General features: G+C 34.6%; 1 protein-coding gene across 9 annotated transcripts in view; it reads right to left on the minus strand.

Annotated features, from left to right (window-relative positions):
* The window catches only part of GPCPD1 (glycerophosphocholine phosphodiesterase 1), a 102,615-nt gene that overhangs the window by 76,108 nt on the left and 3,224 nt on the right, over window positions 1-23,283 (minus strand). For 5 of the 9 annotated variants that reach the window (XM_072634407.1, XM_072634408.1, XM_072634403.1 and 2 more), the window contains 4 exons: window positions 18,994-19,065; window positions 14,298-14,394; window positions 6,448-6,532; window positions 650-725 (listed from right to left, as the gene is read on the minus strand). In XM_072634407.1, the coding sequence (XP_072490508.1) occupies window positions 650-725; window positions 6,448-6,532; window positions 14,298-14,394; window positions 18,994-19,042 (307 nt within the window). In that variant the 5' untranslated portion in view covers window positions 19,043-19,065. Of the gene's footprint in view, window positions 1-649; window positions 726-6,447; window positions 6,533-14,297; window positions 14,395-18,993; window positions 19,072-19,145; window positions 19,245-23,283 lie in introns of those variants that run through there. The other 4 variants (XM_072634405.1, XM_072634411.1, XM_072634409.1 and 1 more) reach the window with 4 other exon arrangements.

Raw genomic sequence — 23,283 nt, forward strand, 5'->3', positions numbered from 1 at the left:
TTCAAGAGAACTTAATGACACTAAAAGATAACTATCTCAAAGTCTAACACATTCAGCAACGTTGCTTCTAAGTACTTTAAATTGGGGAAATATGTATCCAAAAATTGTGGTTTCAATTTATTCAAACAAGTGAATTTTAATATTTATCAATAAAAAATAATCATCATTAGTCAAATTTTTATTATCCTTTGGAATATATAAAAAAAATAAAGTTACCAAGGTAAATCTTACAGCTTAGATCATGTTTTCTTCTTTAAATTTCATTTTTTAAGCCTGAACTAATTAAAAGTAACATAATAAAGCCATGGATGCTCAGTCTCAAAAACAAGGAAATTAGTTCAGAAAAAAAAATTTTATGGCTCCAATTGAAAATATTCAATATATATTTTATGATAAATGAAATACACCAAAAATATGAGAATATAACTAAGAAAGCATTTTTCCACAGTGTTAACTAAAAGGTTGAGGCAAATTAAGATTGTTTATTTTTGAGAGTAAGCTCCATGATGTGCTAAGTGAAATTTGTGGAACTGGTAACGTATTAAGTTCTCATCTTGCCAATAAAATTTGCCAAATTTCACTAAGCCATTGTGCAGCATATTAGTAACTTTATGCATATGCCTCAAACAGATGCAGTTAATGCCCATACCTAAAGGGGTTATTGATCGTGGTTGTAGATGAGTCTCCCACGTGTTAACTATGACTTGCCATGGACCACCGATAGTCTGCAATTTAAAAGTTAAATGTCTGCAATAATTTCTCATATCTTGTTTTCTACCCATGACTCCATTAGATGTTTGTGGGGAAAAGTTTTAAACTAAATATGAAACAAAGAGATTCGTCTTTCTTATTCTAGCAATGCTATAAGCTAAAAAATAGAAATTCACCAGGTAACAGTAAGCTGGCTGCTAAAAGGAAGTGAAGGGTAGAAACAGTAAAAAGAGAGAAATTAACTAAGTGACACATTAAATTGTCTTTTAACTTCTGGATCTTAAATATGGAACTTACACTACATTAAACATAGTAAACATGAATGCTTTCCCCAGAAAATTCATGTTGATCAAAAATACATGCTATGAACATGTCAAATGAACATTAAATACACTTTGCATTCCAGCAATTGACTTTGGAGTGCTAGTTTCTATAACATCTGTATTTTCTACTCTATTCCATTAACTATAAAAGTATTTTGGAGGAAAAAAATCACCATATTTCCTTCATCTACAGAAACAGTTTAAAAAAGAAGAAACAAGAGAACACACTTAAGTATGAATGTTAAGGAATAACTCCTCCGTTATTTGGTAATGAAAAACAATTTGTGACAAACAGGAATGGACTGGGATTTGTTTAGACTTACTATGAATACACTTTAGTGTAGAGACTAAGTTTGGTTAAAAGGAAAGACTTAAACCGGTGACTTTTAGTGATTTATTTAATATAAATCTGTTATAAGTTGAACTAGTAAAACACACACATACAGACACACACACACACACACATTTTGTTGCTATATGAAAGGTTATACTGAGTATGTTTTCAATCTATGTAAAATATACTCTAACAAAAATGAGTTATCACCTTACTAAAATATATGTGCTTTTTGGGTGTTACATAATTTTTGCAGCAATTTTATACATTTTAGAAGACTCTAAAAAGACAATGAACTACTCTTTTCCAAAAAGACCTATCCCTCAATCCACGTCATAGATGTTGCCAACTGCATTCAAATAAATATTGATTAAAGAATTAAAGTATTATATATTTACTTATAATTATTACATAGCTAATTTGTATAACATTTTACACACACTATTTGGTGTATATATTTTCTCTCTCAACAAAACATTATCTCCTTGAGAGCAATGACCATTGCTTTTTTCTCTTTTTATCACCAACGCTTAGCATCATGCCGGGCACAAAGAATTGTCTTTAAAAATATCTGTTCCTTAACAGCTATTCTATTAAATCAAAGCTGCTCAAATACCTGAATTTCTAACACAAATTAGGAGGAATGTAACATTAAATTTTTAAATTCCCAGCCAAATGATACGAAATCTAATTAAGGTAAGGCAGTATGGTTACAATAGAAAGAGTACTTCTCTGGCCAGCTAGAGAGGACTTGAATTCAAATTGCTATTAATGGTTACTAAAACTGTTATGTATCCCAGGTGAGACATTTATCCTCTCTGGACCTCAGTTTCATCATTTGTAAAATGAGGAAATTGGACTGGTAGACTTATATGGTCCCTTCAACTTCTAAAACCTACAAGTGATCTAAGATCCCATGAAAGCTAGGTTTTATTTCAATATTGTTGCCAATATGCTAAGTTCATTTAGAGCAGAAAACGTTTTATTATCTTCATATATCTATTCTAGCCCCTAGCCACTTTCATAGTGGGGTTTGTTGATAAATGGATAATAGCTTTTCGTACCACTTCAAAACCCCTATTGAGTTTAACAATATCAAATATGTCAAAATAAAATAATTAAATATCAAACTCTAATTTTCAAGTGGTCTCTTAAAATATTTTTATATTAATTAAAATTACCAACAAAATGTCAAAATGGCAATGATGAGGAAATACATAATGAATCAATTGTATGCATTTCTGATTAGACTACAACTTAAATTGACAAGATGATAAGAAATGCCCAAATTCTGAAGATAAAGATTTAAATGTGAGGGGTTAATTTTTTTTCATCCAAAACAATGCCAATGGTTTTGAAAAGAGAACATTCAAATCACCCTTGCAACTTGGAATAAATTGTGCTGGAAGACTGAAAGAAATATTTATTTTGTCTATTTACCTGGTTACAAAAAGGGCAAAATGATAATCAAAAATTGAAGACTTCAAAGAAAAAACTCCTTACCAAAATAAAGAAAATTTTATTTAATTTTATAACTACATGAAGATGTTTCATAAAGAGTCTCAATGATTTTGCTAGTGTTTTCTTTTGCTTCAATTTTTCCACCTTAAAAATAACTTTAAAAGTCATAATGACATTCACCAGTAGAAAATTATACAAAAATAAATATAATCATTAGCAAGAGTTCAGGCCTCAATTTTTGGGATAACAGTCATTATTACTAAAGTAAACTTCAATATTTAGCGAGATTTGTGAAATACAATTTTGCCAAAGGAAAATGGTAGTAATTAGGAGTATGAAAAGAATTCATAACTCCAAAAATAAAAAATCCTTTTACTCTTCAAAAATGAGTCTACATTTTTGGAAATTTAATGAAGCTGTTAAAACCTTGCAAGAAATCCATTTTGAAAAAATCTAGGTGCTCTCAAATTTATGAAGCAAAATTTCAAACATTTATAAAACACAACAGTAAATATTTCTTAGTGAAAAAATAGTTATAAAGAATAAACATTTCCCATGGGACATAAATACTTTAACTTCAAACTTACGTTATGTTGTAATGAAGTTTTACTACATAAAATGAGACATTAGACAACTGCCCATTTACACGTGTATCCAGAGTGTTAGGTGGAGAAAATCCCTTACAATCTTTTCCATCTCCAAATCTATTTTGTATCATCTACAAAAAGATATGCTATCAAAATCTAATATTAGAACATGGGCCAAGTTTGAAACATGCTATATTTTGCAGTCCTATATGACATTTGTACAAGCTCTTGTTGTGAAGTCTGTAACACATATTTCAAAAAAGCAACAAAAAGAAACCTTGGAAATGTCAGTGTAACAGTAACGCACTGAACTTTGAGTTAGTTTGCAATATGTTAAATATAATGACCTAAGAGGAATATTTTCTTTTTTGTAAAGAAATTGAGAGCCTTAAAATACAAGGAACATCATTACCAGCCCCAAACAATACAAACTGTATCTGAAGAGTGATTTTCTAATCTACCAGAAACAGAATAATTTATTGAATTTGTTCTTAAATAATCATGTAAACTAACTTCAAGATGAAAAAAAATCAGTTGATTCAAGTCAGAGACAGGTCTATTATGCTGTTAATCTCTGAGCAGCTTTTCAAGAACAGAAAATAAATTTCTCCAACAGGGAATATTGGGACTTTATAATTTTTTAAGCTATCAAAATGAATGCTATTCTTTGGAGTCTTTTACTATCTCCACTTGATATAAACAGAAACACATATATCATGACATTTGCACAATTTCTTCTCAAAACGTCCTTTTCACAATTACTCTGAGGAATACTTGCAAATGGATTTGAGGAATTTTATGATGTGCCAAATCAAATATACATTAATTGTTTTTGGAAAAACTACTTTTTATAAGGTGATGAAAAGACCACCCAAGATAGTGAACATGGGATTCATTTTTTAAAAAGCAGCCTAATTTTGAGAATTTTTAGTTCCTAAATAAAAATTATTAAGAATATTTCAATTATGAAATGGATTAAGAATACATGTCCTCAAATAAAAACAGTATGAAAGGAAATATGCTATCAAACAATTAAGTACATATTTCAGATTAACAGAATTTGCTGGTCAGGGAAGTTTTGGGGGTTGTTTTTGTTTTTATTTGTAAGATACAAATCCGACTCTTTGCATATTGGAGATGACCGTGTCAGTTTCACAATTACTATAAACTATGGCTCAAAATCATTTCTAGCAGCTTGACTTAATCACTCAAAATACATGGCAGACTAAATATGAAGTATAAAATGTGATTTAAACCCCTACGCATTTATTTCTTAGGAGACTAGCCTGAAAAACAGCAAAGAAAACTGCCTCTGATGCAAAAGCTTCCCTTCATTTTATTTTTTAAGAAAAAAAAATCGTCATACACTACATCCACAGACAATGCAAAAATGAAACAAAATTTCAGAATGTTTCTAATTAAAATCTATCCTACTTAAAAAGTGCCACCAAGTATAGAGGAAAAAAGGGTGTCATTTAAACTGGTATGTGGGGTGAGGGGGGAAACCACTTTATCCAATGTATGGGATATTATGTAGCTATTTATTCTATTCCATGAAAAACATACTTACCATGGCAGCCCCTGCATCACACGGTACATGTATACACGATACAGAGTACCTACTTAAAGAAACACACTCACCAACATATACTGTAAACTTTTGCAAGTATTACAAGAGGGAAAAAAACTTTTGTTGCTGTTGTTTTTACTATAGGCAAATTTACTGCCAATTCTTCTGAAAAGGCATTTTGAACTATTCTTTACATTTTAAAAGAAAAGACTATATATTGGCTTAATTTGAACTGTGTAGACAAAAAAAGCATTTAGATTTCTTTTTAATAAATAAATTTGATTTCTCAAGTACAAATTTAGTTGGTCTTACAACATTGTGAATTTAAAACAGCACAATGGCTGTCAGTAATGTGAACTCACAACAGTAATGTAGATATGATGTACATATTTAATATTTACTTCAACCTAAGTAATTTTTCTGATTATTACCCCCGTAACAAAAGGAAGACTCAGATAACAAAGGGAAGACTTAGATGCCATTCCAAAGCAAAATAAAAAGGCTACCACTGTCAAGGTAAGCCAATATTCAGTTCTACCAACTAATATCCAAATTCAAATACTGAATATTTACAATATATTCTTGGAATAATGAACGTAATAGGTGCAAAAGACAGTTGGGGTAGGTTTGTCAATTTTCTTATACTGGTGGCTAAAAGAATGAGGCAAGAGTGACTACAACTTGATTTACTTCATAAGTAATTTTTAAAAATTTTTGAAGGGAAGAAAATGTACTTTAAAAAAAAATACCAGTCCCTCTTGTCTGTGTTTAATTTACTTCCACATAGCATTTCTCTTGCCTAAACATTAGGCTAATCACATGCAGTCCCAATATTTTTAAGAAAATCCCCTCAATTCAATGAACTGAAAGCAACTCTTTCTTGAAGAAGAAAACAGTTAAACTCTCTAATTCTTTCCACTAAAAATAAGAGAAAATTACTGAAATCTCATCTCATTACAAATCACTGTATGCAGGGAGCTTTAACTTCTTTTCATGGCCTTTTAAATGGGATGTGGCCTTAATTATTAGTGCTACTATTATTTTAAGAATTTTAGAGAAACCAATCTAATTTAATTAACTGCTAAATACTACCTCTGATTATTTGAAATGCAATCCAAGTGCAGCCAGCACATGACAGCTGCTATGAAAAAAGTCTAAAACTAGCTAGATATTCCCATAATATTACTGCAACTAAGAGTAAAAGCATACTCTTTGAGACTCATGGCTATTACATACTTACAATTAACCTCAATTCCACTGCAGACAAATTGTCTGCGCACCAAAGGCCATTTGCTTTAATATTTTGGCACCACAAGGGAAATTACTTTGTGTCATAATAAAAACATTTCTCAAATGGTTTCTTAGTTCAATTTAAAAGCATTTTTCATAAATTTTCAGTAAGTTTGGGAAGAAATTAAGAAAATTGTCATAGAACTGGAAATTAGATTAAAAAGTACATACCTTTGGTTCTAGAAAGTATCCTTTAAAGTAACGATACTGAACTGGTACTCCTCTATTGAGTGAAACGGTTGTTTTCCATAGCATGCTATGGAGAAAGTTTGGGGAAAAAATATAAAATAAAACATCTGTAAGATTTTTGTCAAGTTTCAACACTTAAAACTTTCTCTGAAAACTGGAGTTGGTTAAAAAGCTTTTAAGTTTTAGTGAAAAATGCTTCAAATCCAAAAATAGGCAGACCATGTCATCTAAGTTGTTCTGTAACTTTACTGCATTATTTCTGTATTTTTATAGCTCCAAGTCAGGACATTTCTTAGAGATATCTACAAACTTAACTTAGCCAACTATGCTCACTTTCCCTGTTCTACTTGCAGGTCCTAGAAAAACCAAGTCTTGGGTTTGCTCTGTGTCCAGTCAAGAAGCATCTAACGTACGATCATCTCTGAGAAGTAAGGTCCCCTCCTCCAGCAAGCACCTAACATAAGGGTTTTTTTGTTTGGGGTTGTTTTGGGGGTGGGTAGGAAATGCTTTATGGTTACCCTATTTCTGTTATCTTAGTTCCTGTTATCTTAGTCCTCAGCTATCTACTTGACCTATTAATCATCTACTTTTACAATGACAGTTGGTGATGCAGTGGCTAGACAGAGCACTGGGCCTGGAGTCAGGAAGACCTGAATTCAAATCCAGCCCCTTACTAGCTTGTATGATCCTAGGCAAATTACTTTGCCTCAGTTAATTGTAAAATGTGGATAATTATAGCACCTACCTTCCAGGATTGCTGTGACAATCAAACGCTACATTTATAAAAAAGTACACAGTACCTGGCACATACTGGAAGACAACCAAATATTTATTCCTTTTCCCCTTCCCCTATTTCCCTTGTCATTCAATGTATTTGTCTTCCTGATTCCTGAATGTCATGTGTCAACCCAATATACTTGCTCTGACCTATGACATTTGTATATTTTCAAACTGTAGACTTATAGATAAACCCAGACTCCCACTTCTGTTTCTTTCCAGAGGTTCTTGGGGTATTTCTTAAAATCTAGCTCATGCCTAGTCCAATTTCAAATTTTAGTAACAATTCCTTATATCCCCAGTCATGGCTCTGTACTCTTCATCTGTGGGTCACTATTATCCTTAGGTAAATATAAGTTCCTAAAGAGGAGGGTCTATGTGATACTTATACCTTTAAATTCTCAGTACCTTAGTTACATTACGTACTTAACACAAGGTAATTTGTTGAAGTGAATGGTCTCAGCACTGACCCTACTCATTTGGTATTCATAAGAATAGTGGCTCTATTACTAGCCAAGTACAGTAGCCATATCATACTTTATGAAATATATATTTTTGAGATGGTTTCCCAAATAAATTCCCAAACAGAAAAAGGTAAAGATTTAAAATGCCACATTAGGCATTAGAATTTGACCCAAAATACTCCGCTTCCTAATCACTTACCCTACTTAGCTTACTTTCCTTTTACAGAACTTAACCCAAGTTTGAAATTTGCCTTCTTTTACCAGCAGGATGTTTAACCTGCATGTTAACTCTACATTCACAACTGGAGGCATTTCTGTTGCCTACCATTGCAATGGTGTCCAAGACAGAGAAGGCACCTAATTACTTATTGATATTAATGAGGTGCTGGATATTTAAATTTCAAATAGAGCTTACTCATAAAAAAGGATTTTTGCATAATAATTTAAAGTCTCCAGTTATCTGGAAGACCCAATTTCTGAACTGATAATCAAATGATAGAAACCTGGTCCCATTCATCATATGACAAACCCTGTATAAAGGACTCTAATTAAGGTAAGTCTAACACTTGTCATTTTTCCTATTTATTTCGCTACTCTGCCAAAGTCAGACTTAATTTTTACAAGCTCTTATAACATTTGTTATGCAGAATGCTCAAAGAATATTGGGGCATTAAATTTTGGGATAAACTGAAGTTAAGCAGAAAGCATTTCTTTCAACTTTGTTGTGTAGAAGGGAAACTATAAGGGCTGTATGGTCACTGTAGCTGGAGACAGGAGACGTGTTCATATTCCACATCAATCTTTAATAGAACTTACAGCAAGCTTTACATGGCACCAAACTCTTTGAAATTTTACTGAAATGCATCAGTGTACATTCCTTCTTAAACATAATAGTACAGTGAAGATAACTTTCTTTGAATATTAAGGATGTTAACAGTATTTCTCAAAATTATTAATTCTCAAATAAAGAGTACCGGAAACTAGGATGAATGAGTACTGATCAACAAGGAAATCCTCTGATAGTTGTTTTTTTGAACACAATGCTAATATTAGCCTATCTACCTCTTTCTGAAGCACAGAGTGTAGAAAAATAAATTCTGTCTAAAACATTACCATACAAAGGACAGCTGTATCAATAATTTCCACTGTATGATTAGTTTTATAAAGACCACAATTTGGATATCTAATCTTTATACCAGCATTTAGGTTTGTGCTCATGGCTATTATGTGAAATGTGAACCAAAATGATTTAGAGTTTGAAAGACTAGCCATCGCCTACCGAAATTCAACAGAAAACCAGGAAGAAGGTGTGTGAGAGAGGGACTTCAGAAGTGCAACAATATTCAGACTCTTGAATAGTATGTCTAAAGAACAAAAGGAATATAGCGGTTTCAGCATTCCAAGGAAATACTCTAACACATAATAGTATATAGTTCAAAGGTGTTATTTCCCAGGGTTGGGGTAAGTGAAGAGGGAAGTTTCTTAACATGTTAGTACTATGTAGCAATTACTCAAAGTTGTTTAAAAACTCCAAGGACTGAATCAGTCATTCAGCCAGTAAGAGCCAGAAGACACTGACTGCAATCTGAAGCAGTGACAACTCCACAAGCCTCTACTATTTATAAAGGTAGCTTATGATCTCTAAGGTAGGGTTGCTAGAGAAAGATCAAAGAGATACTTGTTTCAAAGAGTTCAGAGAGAACACAGGAAGAACTTTTAATCCAGAAAATTTTACTTCAGAATAAGGTCAATATTTAATGATTCCAGAAATTGGTTACCTCTAGTAAACTTATTTGTGTATGTAGTGTAGTGTCTTACTAGACTTTTCTGCATATATAGTATTCCTTTATTAGACTGAGTACCAGAAGGAACTTGCATTCTTTCCCAAACTTAGCATAATTCTCTACATATTATGGGCATTTAATGTTTTATGGTATGATACAGGATATACAAAACATTTTGTAATCCTCCATAAGTCCTATATAAAAAAGATCAACTATTATTAGCAGTAATAAATATGTGATGAAAACTAAATCAGTAATTAATGAAAATAACAATACTAATGATATTTGCTATTGAAAACTAAAAGTAGCTCTCAAGATACACTTAAAATACTATGGTTCTTAATAAAAAACGAGAAATAAAACATTATCAACATGGAGTTATCACTAAGACTGAGCTTATAAAAATAGCAGACCGGCTAAGAATGTCAAGACAAAATACAAACAGAAAGACATTATAATTTAATTTATTTTATAATTAATTCTGTATGATTTTGTTTACATTTGATGGGGATTAGGGTGTGTTCAGGTAAGACAAGTACCTCTAGTATAGAAGCCACACCCTTTTCAAGGCTGCTTTCCACCTCTGGTGTCCACCTGATTTCACCCAACTCTCACCTGTGGTTACAAAAAGCTGTACCTTGCACAGTAGCCACAACCTAGTAAACTATTTTAGCAGATGGGCTAAACCAGGTTGAGGGTAATTGAGAGGTCTCAAACCCTTCAGTGAATTAAGGGAGTGACTACCCAAAGCATGTGAAGACTTCCCCTGGAAGAATTGGGCAGATAAGAACAATTTGTTCCAATGGCCATGAATGTGACTTAAGCAAGCACTGTGGAGTACTTAGAGGTCGGTTAGACACAGAAGGCGTGAAAGTTGTCCACTGCATCCTGAGCCATCATCAGTCACCTTACCACTGAACTCCAATGATTCTGGAAGAGACAGTGAGGTCGGCAACTTGGCATAACCCTGCCTCACTTAAATTCAATTTATGCTCAAATCAAAAGACCCTATCCATACCATTTTACCTTTTTTCCCTACCTCCAAGTCCTATGGCAAGAGGAAAGTCAACAAAGCAGCAGGTACAGATATACCAGGAGCAATAGTCACAAACCTGCACACAGGTGGCTGAGGCCACAGGGTTGTCTTCTCATTGGACTGAAGCAGCAGTGAGATTCAGCATCCCCTAGGTGTTTTAGCAGACTTTTGAAGGACTACGCTGCTCACCTCCAGACATGAGGAAGAGACTAGAAAAATTGTCCTAAAACTTTTCTGCTTCCCCAACCTTTGCCTGCTTACCATGGCAGGAGAGAATTCCACCCCACAGTAGAAACAAAAAAATGTACAAAAATTTTTACAAAGATGATTCCATGCACCATCACTACATAGAATGTGTGCACATGTATGGACAATACAAAATCCAGTAGACCTGAAAGATGAACAGTTCTTGTTGCAAGTGAACTCAATCACACCCAAATAGCAGCCCTGAGTGAAATAAAGCTGACAAATGAAAGCCAGCTTACTTAAGAAAGAGATAGATACACGCTTTTCTGCAGCGGCCACAGTGAAGGGGAGCATCAAGAAACTGACATAGATTTTGCAATCAAATCCAATGTAGTCAACAAGCTTGTGTGCCTCCCAAAAGAAGTAAACAACAGGCTCATGACAATGTAATTGTCACTTGCAGGAAAGCACCATGGGTCTATCATCATGACGAATGATGATGAAGCCAAAGAAAAACTTTACGAAGACCTGGAGACCCTCACCATCAATGTGCCGAAAGGCAACCTTATAATTCTGGATAACTTTAATGAAAGAGTAGGAATAAACAACCAGACATGGCAGGAAGTCCTTGGGAGAAATGGAGTCAGAAACTGCAATAGCATTAGTCACTTACTTCCAAAGACATGTGCCTCTCATTCTCATCACTAACACTGTCTTCCATTTACCTAAATGCAAAAGAATTCCTGGATGCACCCTCACAGCAGACACTAGCATTTAATAGACTCCATCAATGTAAGAAGAGGCAGACAGGATGTGAGAAGGTGTGGCACAAAGCACTGGACTGATCACAGACATCCTCTCCAAGCAAAATATTCCCATTCAACAAAAGCAGTAGCCTCAAGGCAAGATAACTACCAAAAGACTTGATGTCAACAGATTAGAGTGGTTCTCCTAGTGGGAACAGTTTGTTGCTAACTTGGAGGGAAACCTGAGCCAACACATGAATGGCAACAGTGGAACAGAAAAGGAGTGGGCAATTTTCAGAGATTTGGTGTACAGCACTGCATTTACTCATCTGGGCCAAAAACTTGCAAACATCAAAACTGGTTTGGTGAAAGTGATGGGAAAATTCAGAAACTGCTAAATGAAAAACGAGCTCCACAGGGTTTACCACCACCAAGACAGTTCATCCACCTCTAGGAAGGCAGCATATAACTTTTATCAAAAGTAAAGTCCATGCAAAGCTAGAGAGACGTAGGATTCTTGGCTCCATAAGAAGGCACATGAAATTCAGTTTTATGTTGTTGTAACAATACAAAGTATAGGTCAAAGACTTATGGTGCATCTCAACTACCCAGTGCTGATGGAGCCAAACTAATTAGTGATAAGGACATGGTCCTGAACACTTCCTTAGTGTTCTCAACAGACCATCACCAGTCAATGTTCAAGCCACTGACTGCATACCTCAGGTTGAAGTCAATGTCTTTTTAGCCAAATTTTCAACTGAAGAAGAGGTTTTGAATGCCATTTGGGTCTTCTTGTGTAGCAGAATGCCTGGTGCTAATTCTATTCCAGCTGATGTATTTATAAGGCAGGAGGTCCTGCTCATATACAAGCTGACTAAAATTTTTCAATTTATATGGATGCCTTCACTGTCCATCCCCACAAAGGTAAAGGAATTCAGATCGTCCTGTGACAATCACAGGGAGGTTTCTCTCTTAGTCACTGCTGACAAGAGTCCTCCTTAATAGGTTGATCCTTCACCTGGAAGACAGTCATCTACCTGAGAGCCAGTGAGGCTTCAGAAAGGGCCAAGGAATACCTGATATGCTTTTTGCTGTTCAACATGTCCAGAAGAAATGACAGGAGCAAAACAGAGATCTGTACATAAAATTCACTAATCTGACCAAGACCTTTGATACTGTTAGTTATGAGGGCTTGTGGAAAATTATGGCAAAATTTGGTTGGCTGGAGAAGTTCTTCAGTATTATATACATAAATTTCATGATGGCATGCTTGCCCAGGTTCTGGATATTAGATGATGCTCTAAAGCTTTCCCCATCACCAGAAGAGTGAAACAAGACTGTGTGCTTGCTCCCATGCTTTTTAGCATGATATTTTCAGCAATGTTAAAATGGTATCAAGATCAGTTACCACACTGATAATTTATTTAACTTGAAAAGGCTACAAACCAAGACAAAACGGAGGGAGAGTTGGTGAATGATTTTTTTGTTCACAGATGATTGGGCACACAATTCAGCCTCTGAAGTCAAGATGCAAGGAAGTATGGATCGATTCTCTGCTGCTTGTGCTAATTTGGGCCCAACAAGTAACACCAAGAAAACACAACTTCTCCACTAGCCAGCACCACACCATCCAAATGGTGTGGATAAGTTCGCTTACCCTAGCAATATACTTTCCAGGGATATACACATAGATGATGAGGCTGATGCAGGCACTGCCAGAACTAGCAGAGAGACTCCAAAGAAAAGTGTGTTAACAGAAGAGGAGACTGACTACCAAACTGAAAGTCTACAGAACCACTGTACTGACTTCACTGTTGTATTCCTGTGAAACCTGTACAGTCTACAGCACCATGCAAGGGAATGGAATTGCTTCCACTTGAATTGTCTTAGGGAGAGTCTGAAGATCACCTGGCAAGATAAAGTACTAGGCATTGAGGTCCTTGCTCAAGGCAGACTGCCAAGCATTTAAACTCTACTGCAGAGAGTGGAACTCTGAGGAGCTGGCCATGTTGTTTGAATGCCAAACGTATGTTTACCAAAAAATGTACTTTATGGTGAACTCACACAAGAGGCCAAAAGAAGTGATAGAAAGATACTCTCAAGGTCTTTCTGAAGAACTCTGGAATCAACTGCATGACACTGGAGACACTGGCAAGGGATCACCCATAGCACAGAATGACTACATCAAAGAAGGCTCTGTCTCTGAACAAAGCAGAAATGCAGTAGCTCAACATCTCCATTCCAAATGTTCATGTGGATTATTTGTGCCTGTCCTGTGGCAAGGCCTTCTAAGCTCACATTGGTCTAATCAGAAACAGATGGACACACTATACCAAGCTTGACTTGGCACAGTGATGTCATTTTGGTCCTCTTCAAGAAAGAAAGGACAACCAACCGATCAACCAAATCAATTTACATTTGATAAATTAACTTCTTTAAGTCTTATTTTAAATATGTACACACATATACAAAACACTAATATGGTATTTACCTGGGGCATCTTGGCTTTCCAGCTTAAAGACCAAGTAACTATCTCAGTTATGTGTTTGTAATAAGCAATGTCAATTTATCTGGCAGCATAAAATAGGTTAAAAGACATAGTTCAGAGGAGGCAATAATAAGCCCCTTAAAAACTAGGCCCATCCCTGGAAGCATTTAAAGCTTGATAGAACCTACCTCTGAAACCTCCAGGAAAAAAGGTTGTAAAAATTTGTGCTGGTTGTCTATGCAACTTCTCGGAAATGTACTGTACATAGGTTTGAACAGTTTAAAAATCTGAATAAAAAGTTACTATACTATTATCAAATATTCTCATACTTAGAAACGTTCTCATACTTACTCATCATTTGTCTTTTCTTCAGGTTGAAGAACAACACCATATTGAGGATTCCAATTTCCCAAAGTGTCACAATCTCCACATATAGCAAAAATTTCTCCTTGAAAAGAGTGTCATAAATATAAACAGTTAGTTTAGATGACAAGTGTGATCTCAGTTTTTAGTTTATGAAAGGAAAAAAAAGATTAATCAATTGCATTTATTTCAACATAATCCTCTATTCACAGGCCCAGATCAGCAAGATGATGAACAATCTAATCTTAAATACCTATTATTGGTAATGGGCATTTAATAGTAAAATCTAATGAGAAAGAGGCAATACAATAATAAATTTCCCAAAAAATAATCTAGTGGCCCAAAGTATTTCCAAATATACTTTTCTGAAACCTAGGATCCTGAGTACATTTCTTTAGCTTCAATTTGGATTATTATACATTATAATGTATACGATGCCATTTTATGTGACTAGTGATTGTAGTATCTCATTTGACTTAAATGTGCTTTAAAAACTATATAGTACACAATATTCATATAGCATTTTGGCTGATTAACTATTTCCTACTTCAAAAACTAATTTCATTAAGGTGTTCGTGATCATTTCTATCAAAATAAAATAGCCATCAAGTCCTCAAATTTGAAATCAAGTCCTATTCCCACAGTAGAAAAATATTATTTGAACTTAAAGCACCACATCATATAAATTGCAATAAAGGTAGTTCCTGTACTACAATGATTAGAACTCCACATTATTTTTCTCCACATTATTGCCACATTTAAAAAAAAAATTTTTTTTAAAGACTTTTAAAAAAATATTTAAATATTTAAAAGACTATCGGCAAGAAACAAAGACAAACAGGAAAAGTGGCCATTTTCCCCCAGGCTGTCTAAGTCTCTATTGTTCATATATGATCTCAGGTGTCTTGACAACACCTAACAAGATAATAGAAAGAAAGAGAGGGGACAGTTATGAAACGATGAAAGATTAGAGTTTAAAGAGACCCTTGAGGTCACCTAGATCAACTTCCTCACTTTACAGAAGAGGAAACAGACTAATAAGGAATCAATCAACAATTATTTATGTACCATGTAGCAGGCACTGTGCTAGGTTCAGGAGTTACTTGATGGATCTATAATCACATCAGTTTAGGAGTTTACTCAAACAATGCAGAATATCATCAATCCACATGCCTTTCCTCCTTTAGTCAGGGAAGAGATTTCACCCAAAGTGCTTGGAGCCTTTCCTAACCTTCTCTCAATACAATGAGAGTGGAAGTGGTAAACTCTGTCCACCTATCATTCCTTGATCCTTGCCCCATAACCTCCTCATCTTCTCCTTCTGTCATACAATTCCTTGACAATATCCTTTTCTATTCTCCTTTGGAGTTCCTCGTTGGTTATAAATTGCCACCTGCTCACATCCAGCATTAGTCTTTTCGTTGCCATCTATGTGATGCTCATCTTCAGCTCTTCTGAGATGGTTTCTTTCTGGGTTTTCTTACCATACAGTAATATTGGTAAAATTTTTGTATTGAAAACATGTTCCTTTGTTTTTATAGATAATGTGGGGTCAGAAAAAGTGTTCTGCAATTTGCTGAAAGCAATCCAAACCATTCTCTTCCTCTTTTTCACCTATTCTCACTGTCTTTCTGTTCTGTCCAATCCAGACACACATACTGTTGAATAAACTATAATGGATATCTATTCAGATGCATGTTAAAACCTGGGCAAAAGATAATCGTCACCCACTTGGTCTCTCCTACATGGACAGACAGGTCAAACTTCTTTGAGTAATTACAAATTATCTTCCAGGAGACTCTGAAAGATTCTGGGACTTATTGTAATCAACACAAGTAACCATAAATAGGAAATCTGGAGGACCTCTTCATCCAAAGGAATCCCTCTTCTTGATTTAGACTCTACACTAAATATCCTACAGGCACAGTAGCAAATACTGTTGGCAAGCATACATCTCCCTGTTTTATACCTTTCCTGATATTATTTATTAGATTTCTCAACATAATTATTGTTGCTACTATATTTTCCAAGGAATTCTGAATGAACTTGACACAACAGATGGGAGTAACTGTTATAAAAGAGTCTGTAAGTTATCGCTTTCTTCTGACAATGTTCACCTCTCTTTGTTCTGAAAAGTATTTTTTCTTTCTTTCTTCATCCCTGGTACTCTTGGCACGTAGTAAGCCCTTAATGCTTGCAGATTGATTAATATCTCCCCCTCCTTCACAGTTACTTGTATACTAGTCTCTCAGTATCATCATAAAGGTAGAAATCTCTGGATGGATTTGATCCAATCTGCCTGCTTTTCCCATTTTTGTTCTCTTTAGCAAAAATTTCTACCACCTATATAATCCCCTCAAGATCTGTGTGATGTTTCCATTATCCTTGATGAAAAAAAGTTTGTTAAAATGTCTTTGCTTAGTTGGATGTCTTGCCAAGCATTCTTTAGAGTGATTGATATCCCACTACTTCTTTCTGCTTTGGGAAGCTGTTCCTCATAATCATCTGATTCTTCTTCAGAAGACTGCACAGAGGAGTTTAAGTTTTAACTTGCTGTTAGCCATCTCTCTTTGGCAAGAAAGCCAAATGTATGTTAACTAAGGTATTTTCTGACCTCTCTCAATCTCCTGTTTGCAGTAATTAATTTATATTGATTTAAATTTTTAATGAAATAATTGGTATTAATATATTTCTGTTGTCCATTTCTCATTTTTTATTTTCAATACATTTCTTAAATAAATCAGCATTAAATGTTACTTTCATACCATCTTTTTCTCATAACTATTCTTTCTTCTTGTTTATTATAAATACAGATTTTCACTCTGATGAGTTGATGATAAAACTGTGCACAGATAACTCAGGGATGTGTATTTTCCTATTTGTTAAATCAATTTCAGTGCTTCTAATCTTATTGGTACTTGCCATGTCCAATGCCTAGGATTTTTTTTTAAGTGTACATGATAAATAGGTATAAGGCTTTCTGCTTAATCTATGATGTCTGACCTCATTCATTTCTTCCTAAGTCATAATTTCACATATACTTCATACTCATCTTTATCACCCACGTACTAAAGCCTTCAAGTATAAGAGTCTATATTAATTTGAAGAGTATTATCAAATTACTAACAGAATTTCTTATCCATTGTACACAGCAACCAACATTGGCAAATAAGTTGCAGCTATTTTCAAGATGGATTTTTTAGTAACTACTTATTAATTTAAAATGACAATCAGTTAATAATGAATTAAACAATAACAACTAGCAATTATAATGCCTACTATGTGCTAGGCACTGTCCTAAATGATTTAGAAATATGCCATAATTTTTTTCAGTCATCTTCCAATTGATGGGTACTTCTTTAGTCTCCCATTTACCATTACTACCAAAAGAGCTGCTATGTTTTTGAATATATAAGATCTTTTCCTCTTTCACTGATCTCTTCCCTATTACTTCTGAAGGCACCAACATCACCCCAGGCACCCAAGCTATAACCTAGGTGTCACCTTTGACTCCTCAGTCTCTGTTATCACCATCTCATATATCTAATCAGTTGCCAAAGTCATCAGTTTTACCTTTGCAACATCTCAGCCTCTTTCTGTCCTCTGACATTGCCAGCACCTCAGGGCAGGCCCTCATTTTCTTACTTCTAGAGTGTTGCAACAACCTTCTGGTTGACCTTCCTGTCTCAAGTCTTTGCCTATTCCAGTTTATTCTTCACTCAGTTGTCAAATTAATCTTCCTATAGTGATCTATGTCCACTCCCCACCATTAAATAAATTTCAATGAGAGTTCACCTTCAAGATCAAATATAAAGTCTTCTGTTTAGCATTCAAAGCCTTTCACAACGTGACTTCCTCTTTCCTTTCCAATTTTCTTACATTTTCCCATCTGTATTCCAGTGACACATGCCTTGTTGTTGTTCCACACACAAGACACTCTATCTCCAGACTGCAGGCATTTTTTTCAGCGGCTGTTCCCCTTGTCTGGAATATTCTCTCTCCTAGCTTCTTTTTATTCTCTCTCCTAGCTTCTTTTAAGTCCCAGCTAAATTCCATCTTCTCCAAGCTTCTCCTGATCCTCATTAATGCTAGTGTCTTACCTCTGCTGATTATCTCCAATATCCTATAAAATGCAGATAAGAATAGCATCTATCTTGAAGGGCTGTTGCTAGGTAGCATAGTGGATAGAGTACTGGACCTGGAGTCAGTAAGATCTAAGAATTCAAATCTACCCACAGACATTTACTAGATACTTGATCCTGGGCAAGTTACTTGACCTCTGTTTGCCTCAGTTCATCTGCAAAATGGGGATAATAGCACCTACCTCTTAGGGTTACCATGAGAACAAAACAGGATAAAAATTGCAAAATAGTAAGCACTATATAAATGTTAGTTAGTATAATAACTATTACTACTACTACTAATATTTGTTAAAAAAGTGCTTAGCAGAGTGATTAACGTGTAAGAGGCTCTATATAAATACTTATTTTCCTTTCCCCTTCCTTTTCCTCTTTTGGTAAGAAAAAAAAACTTTTCAAACAACATGTGCAAAAATATTTTGCAAAAAATTTAAAATATATATGACCCTCAATTTATTTCTTTTACTTAGCAGTTCTATATAAAATATTTCAGAATGAAGATGTTAATGCTATATAAAAATTTAAAAAGTAAAACTTCTCAATACCTGGTAATGGAGTTCCTCTTAATTCAAAGGTAACTTGGGAAGGTGTCATCTTGGTTTATTTAGGACGTTGAACTAGAAAAAAATACATAATACAGGAAAATGTTAACTATAAATACTGTCTTATCTAAAACTCATTAGGTATTTGTAGTCACCTTTAAAAATTCAGTAGAGAGATGAACTATTATTGAACTCCAACTTCTGCTCTAGTGATTAATTTCAGAGCTGTTCCCAGCACTTGTGATGTCCTGCAACTAATGAGAGGGAGGAAATTTATAAAAAAATACAAAATATAAAAAATCTCAAGCTTTACATTATTAAAATTCCTAACTTTATTGATATATCTATAAATAATGAAGGTGTGATGACTCTCTGGTCACATATGCCCTCTTTTAATAAGCAGCTATTCTGAAGTCTCCACTACTGCCTCTCTGAAATGGCTCTGAATGGTAGAGGGAAGCAATTTTACTATAAATGAGCTAAGCAAGATGTTTCTAATGTAACAAAATGGCAAGAGCTGAAATAAAATTAATTTACATTGTAGTCACTGTTTAACAAATTGTATTTGGCATCAATGATGGCATTAAATTTCTAAGATACAATTAGTCAGTATTCAATATCTCCATCACAGGTCACCTTTTCCAATTCCCTCTTTACAAACTGTATCAGTATCATTCAATTTCCATTGGGCTACAAGTGAAGGAATCAATCTTTCTTTTCTTGCTACTCACATCTAATATATTACTAAGTCCTGTTAGTAATTCGATGTGATTTTTTTTTGATCCACATTTTTCCTTCCATTTCTATAGCTACCACTCCCACATTCATCTCTTAGAACTTTGTCTAGCCTCTTTGTCCCCAATATCCTCTCTACCCTTCTATATACAACTATAAAAATATTAATAAAATCCAGTTTTTAATGTAATTCTTGCAGTGGGGCAAATGTCCTCTGAGGTGAAAGTATTTTTTTTTCTTCTATTTAACGTTGAGACACCCCTCCCCAAATTCTGAGATGATCTTTATCAGACAATTAGGAATGTGAATACCAATTCAAACCTTGTAAAAACCCTGGTCACTTGAGTTTCTGGGCAAGTTTTAACATTAACTAACACACACACACACACACACACACACACACACACACACACACACACTTTACTGTGACCCCTCTTTCTTCAAACCACACAAGTGCCATATGAATGTCTGAATGCAGACAGTCTGGTTATGAGAACCTCTCTTCATAAACTGAATCCAGTAGCGTCACTAAGTGATTATGAGGTATTCTCAAAATTAAGTCCTATCTCTGCCTTCAACTACTCTCAGCATGCTGGTGACTGCTCTTATCGTCTAGCCACTACATAAAGGGGTCTCTCCACCATGCATATCTCAGTAGGGATAGGGTTATCGGTTTATCTAACATCTAGAAATCTAGGATCTAATTAACATTTCTTCACAGATATCCGGACACTCCCTCTTCAACTGCACAACTTTGACAAGGCATTTCTGGGATGTTATAAGAAAACTAAGGTGACAGCTAGGTGGCACAGTGGAGAGAGCACCAACCCTGGAGCGAGGAGGACCTGAGTTCATTCAAATACAGTCTTAAACACTTGACCTTTGGTAGCTGTGCAACCCTGGGCAAGGCACTTAACCCCAATAGCCTTGTCAAAAAAAAAAAAAGAAGGAAAAGTAAGACCAGGACACATCAACTACAACTTCCATAAGTTATAGTAACAATCTTACCTAGGAAAGATGCAGTTGGCAACCCACTGCCTAATGTACAATTTTAAAAAATAATAACTCTAGTTTTGCTGGTCATTTACTAATTTACATTTTTCTAACTTACTTTTGTTAATGTAAACTCTATCTCAGTTTCACTAAAATGATTAAGATTTTTAGCTGTACTAGATCGGGGCTTTTCTGACATGGGCTCCTTTTGACTATCTGGTGAAACATTTGGAGCCCTTTTTCAAAATAATGCTTTTAAATGCATAAAATAAGTAGACTTATAAAGGAAACCAAATATATTGGAAGTTATAAAACATTTTTTTAAAGTTCCAAAGTCCCAAGTTTAGAATCCCTGTACCAAATGATCTAAATCTAAGATGCTTCCTAGATCTAATTTTTTTTAATACTGTGATCATAGCACTAAGTACTTATAGAGAAAAAATAAAAAAGGTTTTAAAAAATGAGTACTAACTCAAAAGAGCTGATAATTAAAATTAAGAGAGAACATTATCAACCCAAGAATGCTTAAAATCTTGTAATAAGTATATCATTTTCCTCCGCCTGAGATATCCTACATACTCCTCTTTATTAAAATTATAAAGCTCTTTATAGAATGTTTTTATTAATTCCACTAGAAAAGCCATTTCAACTAATCTCTAAGTGTGATGGTCCCTCTTCTAACTCTCTTATCTTCTACTGATTTATCAAGGTTGCATAATGCTCTGATTTATATATTGTCTTTTTAGACTACTTATTTTCAATTTCCCAGGCATAGAAACTCCTATATCTTGTTTTCCTACACACAGAACATACAATTTTGAAACAAGTGCTCAATGAATAGTAACTATATCCAAATAACTGTATGGACACAATTCACCTATATAAACTATGAATAGCTACAAAAACCACATAAACATATATAAACAAGAATACTCCCAAGTTAGCTTGGCAACCTCAATGTGGACAAATTCCTTAACATTGCCTCTAATCACTTCATCACTTACTCCACCTAAAAGCCTAGATAATAATACTTGCACTAACACACTGGGCAGTTGTGAACAAAAGTATTTTGCAAATCTTATAGTTTTATAGGTCCATGAGCTATTATCACCCTACTTGCAGAATGAGACATTTTGCTTTTAGCCTTAATTAGGAAAAAAAATTACTTAAAGAAAAAACTAAACAACAACAAAGGAAGTTCACTCCAAAATGAATTAAAACTGCTATTAATATGTTTTATTTCTAAGAGTAAACACTATGTACTAAATGTATGTAACAAAGTCTCTTTGATTGATAGAAAAATAACAAGATGATCTTCTGGGTTCCATTTCAGCTCTGCATCTATATTCCTAAGCTCCTCTGCCCGAAAAAGAGTCTCTACATTTCTTTCCATCTTTCACTGAAAGTAGTTATGTGATGTATCTGACACTGGCTGGTGGCAGATAAAATTCTAGCTACCAAAGAGGCTGTCTGGCTGGAGAGGCTAAGTCATTCCTAGTGGCAGCACCTCAGCAGTCACCTTAAGTGTCAGTGTCCAGTCTTTAAACTTGTAGGGTCAAGATCTCTAAATGTCAGCCCACCTAGAGACAACTAATTCTCAGGAAATGATTCACACTAACCAAAACCAAAAATGTCAATTTATTTAATTTTCAATAAGTACCTTGTTCAAGTCCTTTAATTCCTCATGATGGCACAGAGGTAATCCTGGGTTCTCAAAAACTGTGCCAAGAGGGCACAATTTCTAAGACACTGTACTGAAGGAAAGGCTTAAAGTGCGTACCCAGTTACTGAAGTACAGCTTCAGTCTACCTAGTTAAGTTAGAAAAGATTTATTTTCAAAAGGTAGCCCCAGCAACTTGAGAAGTTTATTAAGGTGTGTAAGAAGATTACAGCGAGATATCCTTCCCTAAGAAACCTTGGATCTGATTTTGAAGTATTTAACATACAATATGAACTGTGAAAGTTCAAGATAGAACTGCAAACAACAGTGCAAACTCTTCCCAGTAGAAAACCTACTAGGAAAATCAAGTAACAGAAGATTGTTGAATGATGTTAAGAGACAGTTCCTTAAACAAAAATGACTTGAGAAACTGTTACCCACAGGGATATCTGGATGATTGGAATAACCTTACATTTCTATAGTACTGTACATAGACCACAGTAACCCTTTGAGACAAGTGATACATTTTACAAAATAAGAAATTAGGTCTTCAAAAAGGAAAGTGATTTTTTCATAGTCAAAGTGCTAGTGAGTAGTAGTAAGTTGTGACTTGAACCTAAAACCAGTGGTCTTTCCAGGATATTTACTGTCCCTCTAAATGTTAATTATAAATACTTACTATGTGGCTCTTCTTTCTAGATTCCAGGAAGAAAGTTTTAGTTTATATCTCATCCCAAAACTTGCTACCTTATTTCTGAAAGTACAGCAGCTCCCTAGTACTGCATTGTACTCATACGCATGGATATGAGCCAAAATTCTGGTGCAGTTTAACTGCAGTTTTCTCACTTAGAATGACCTGTACTACTGGCAATATAGTACTGACAATATAAAATTCTGTTCTACTT

The sequence above is a fragment of the Notamacropus eugenii genome, chromosome 1, assembly GCF_028372415.1.
Source record: "Notamacropus eugenii isolate mMacEug1 chromosome 1, mMacEug1.pri_v2, whole genome shotgun sequence".
Taxonomy (NCBI): Eukaryota; Metazoa; Chordata; class Mammalia; order Diprotodontia; family Macropodidae; genus Notamacropus; species Notamacropus eugenii.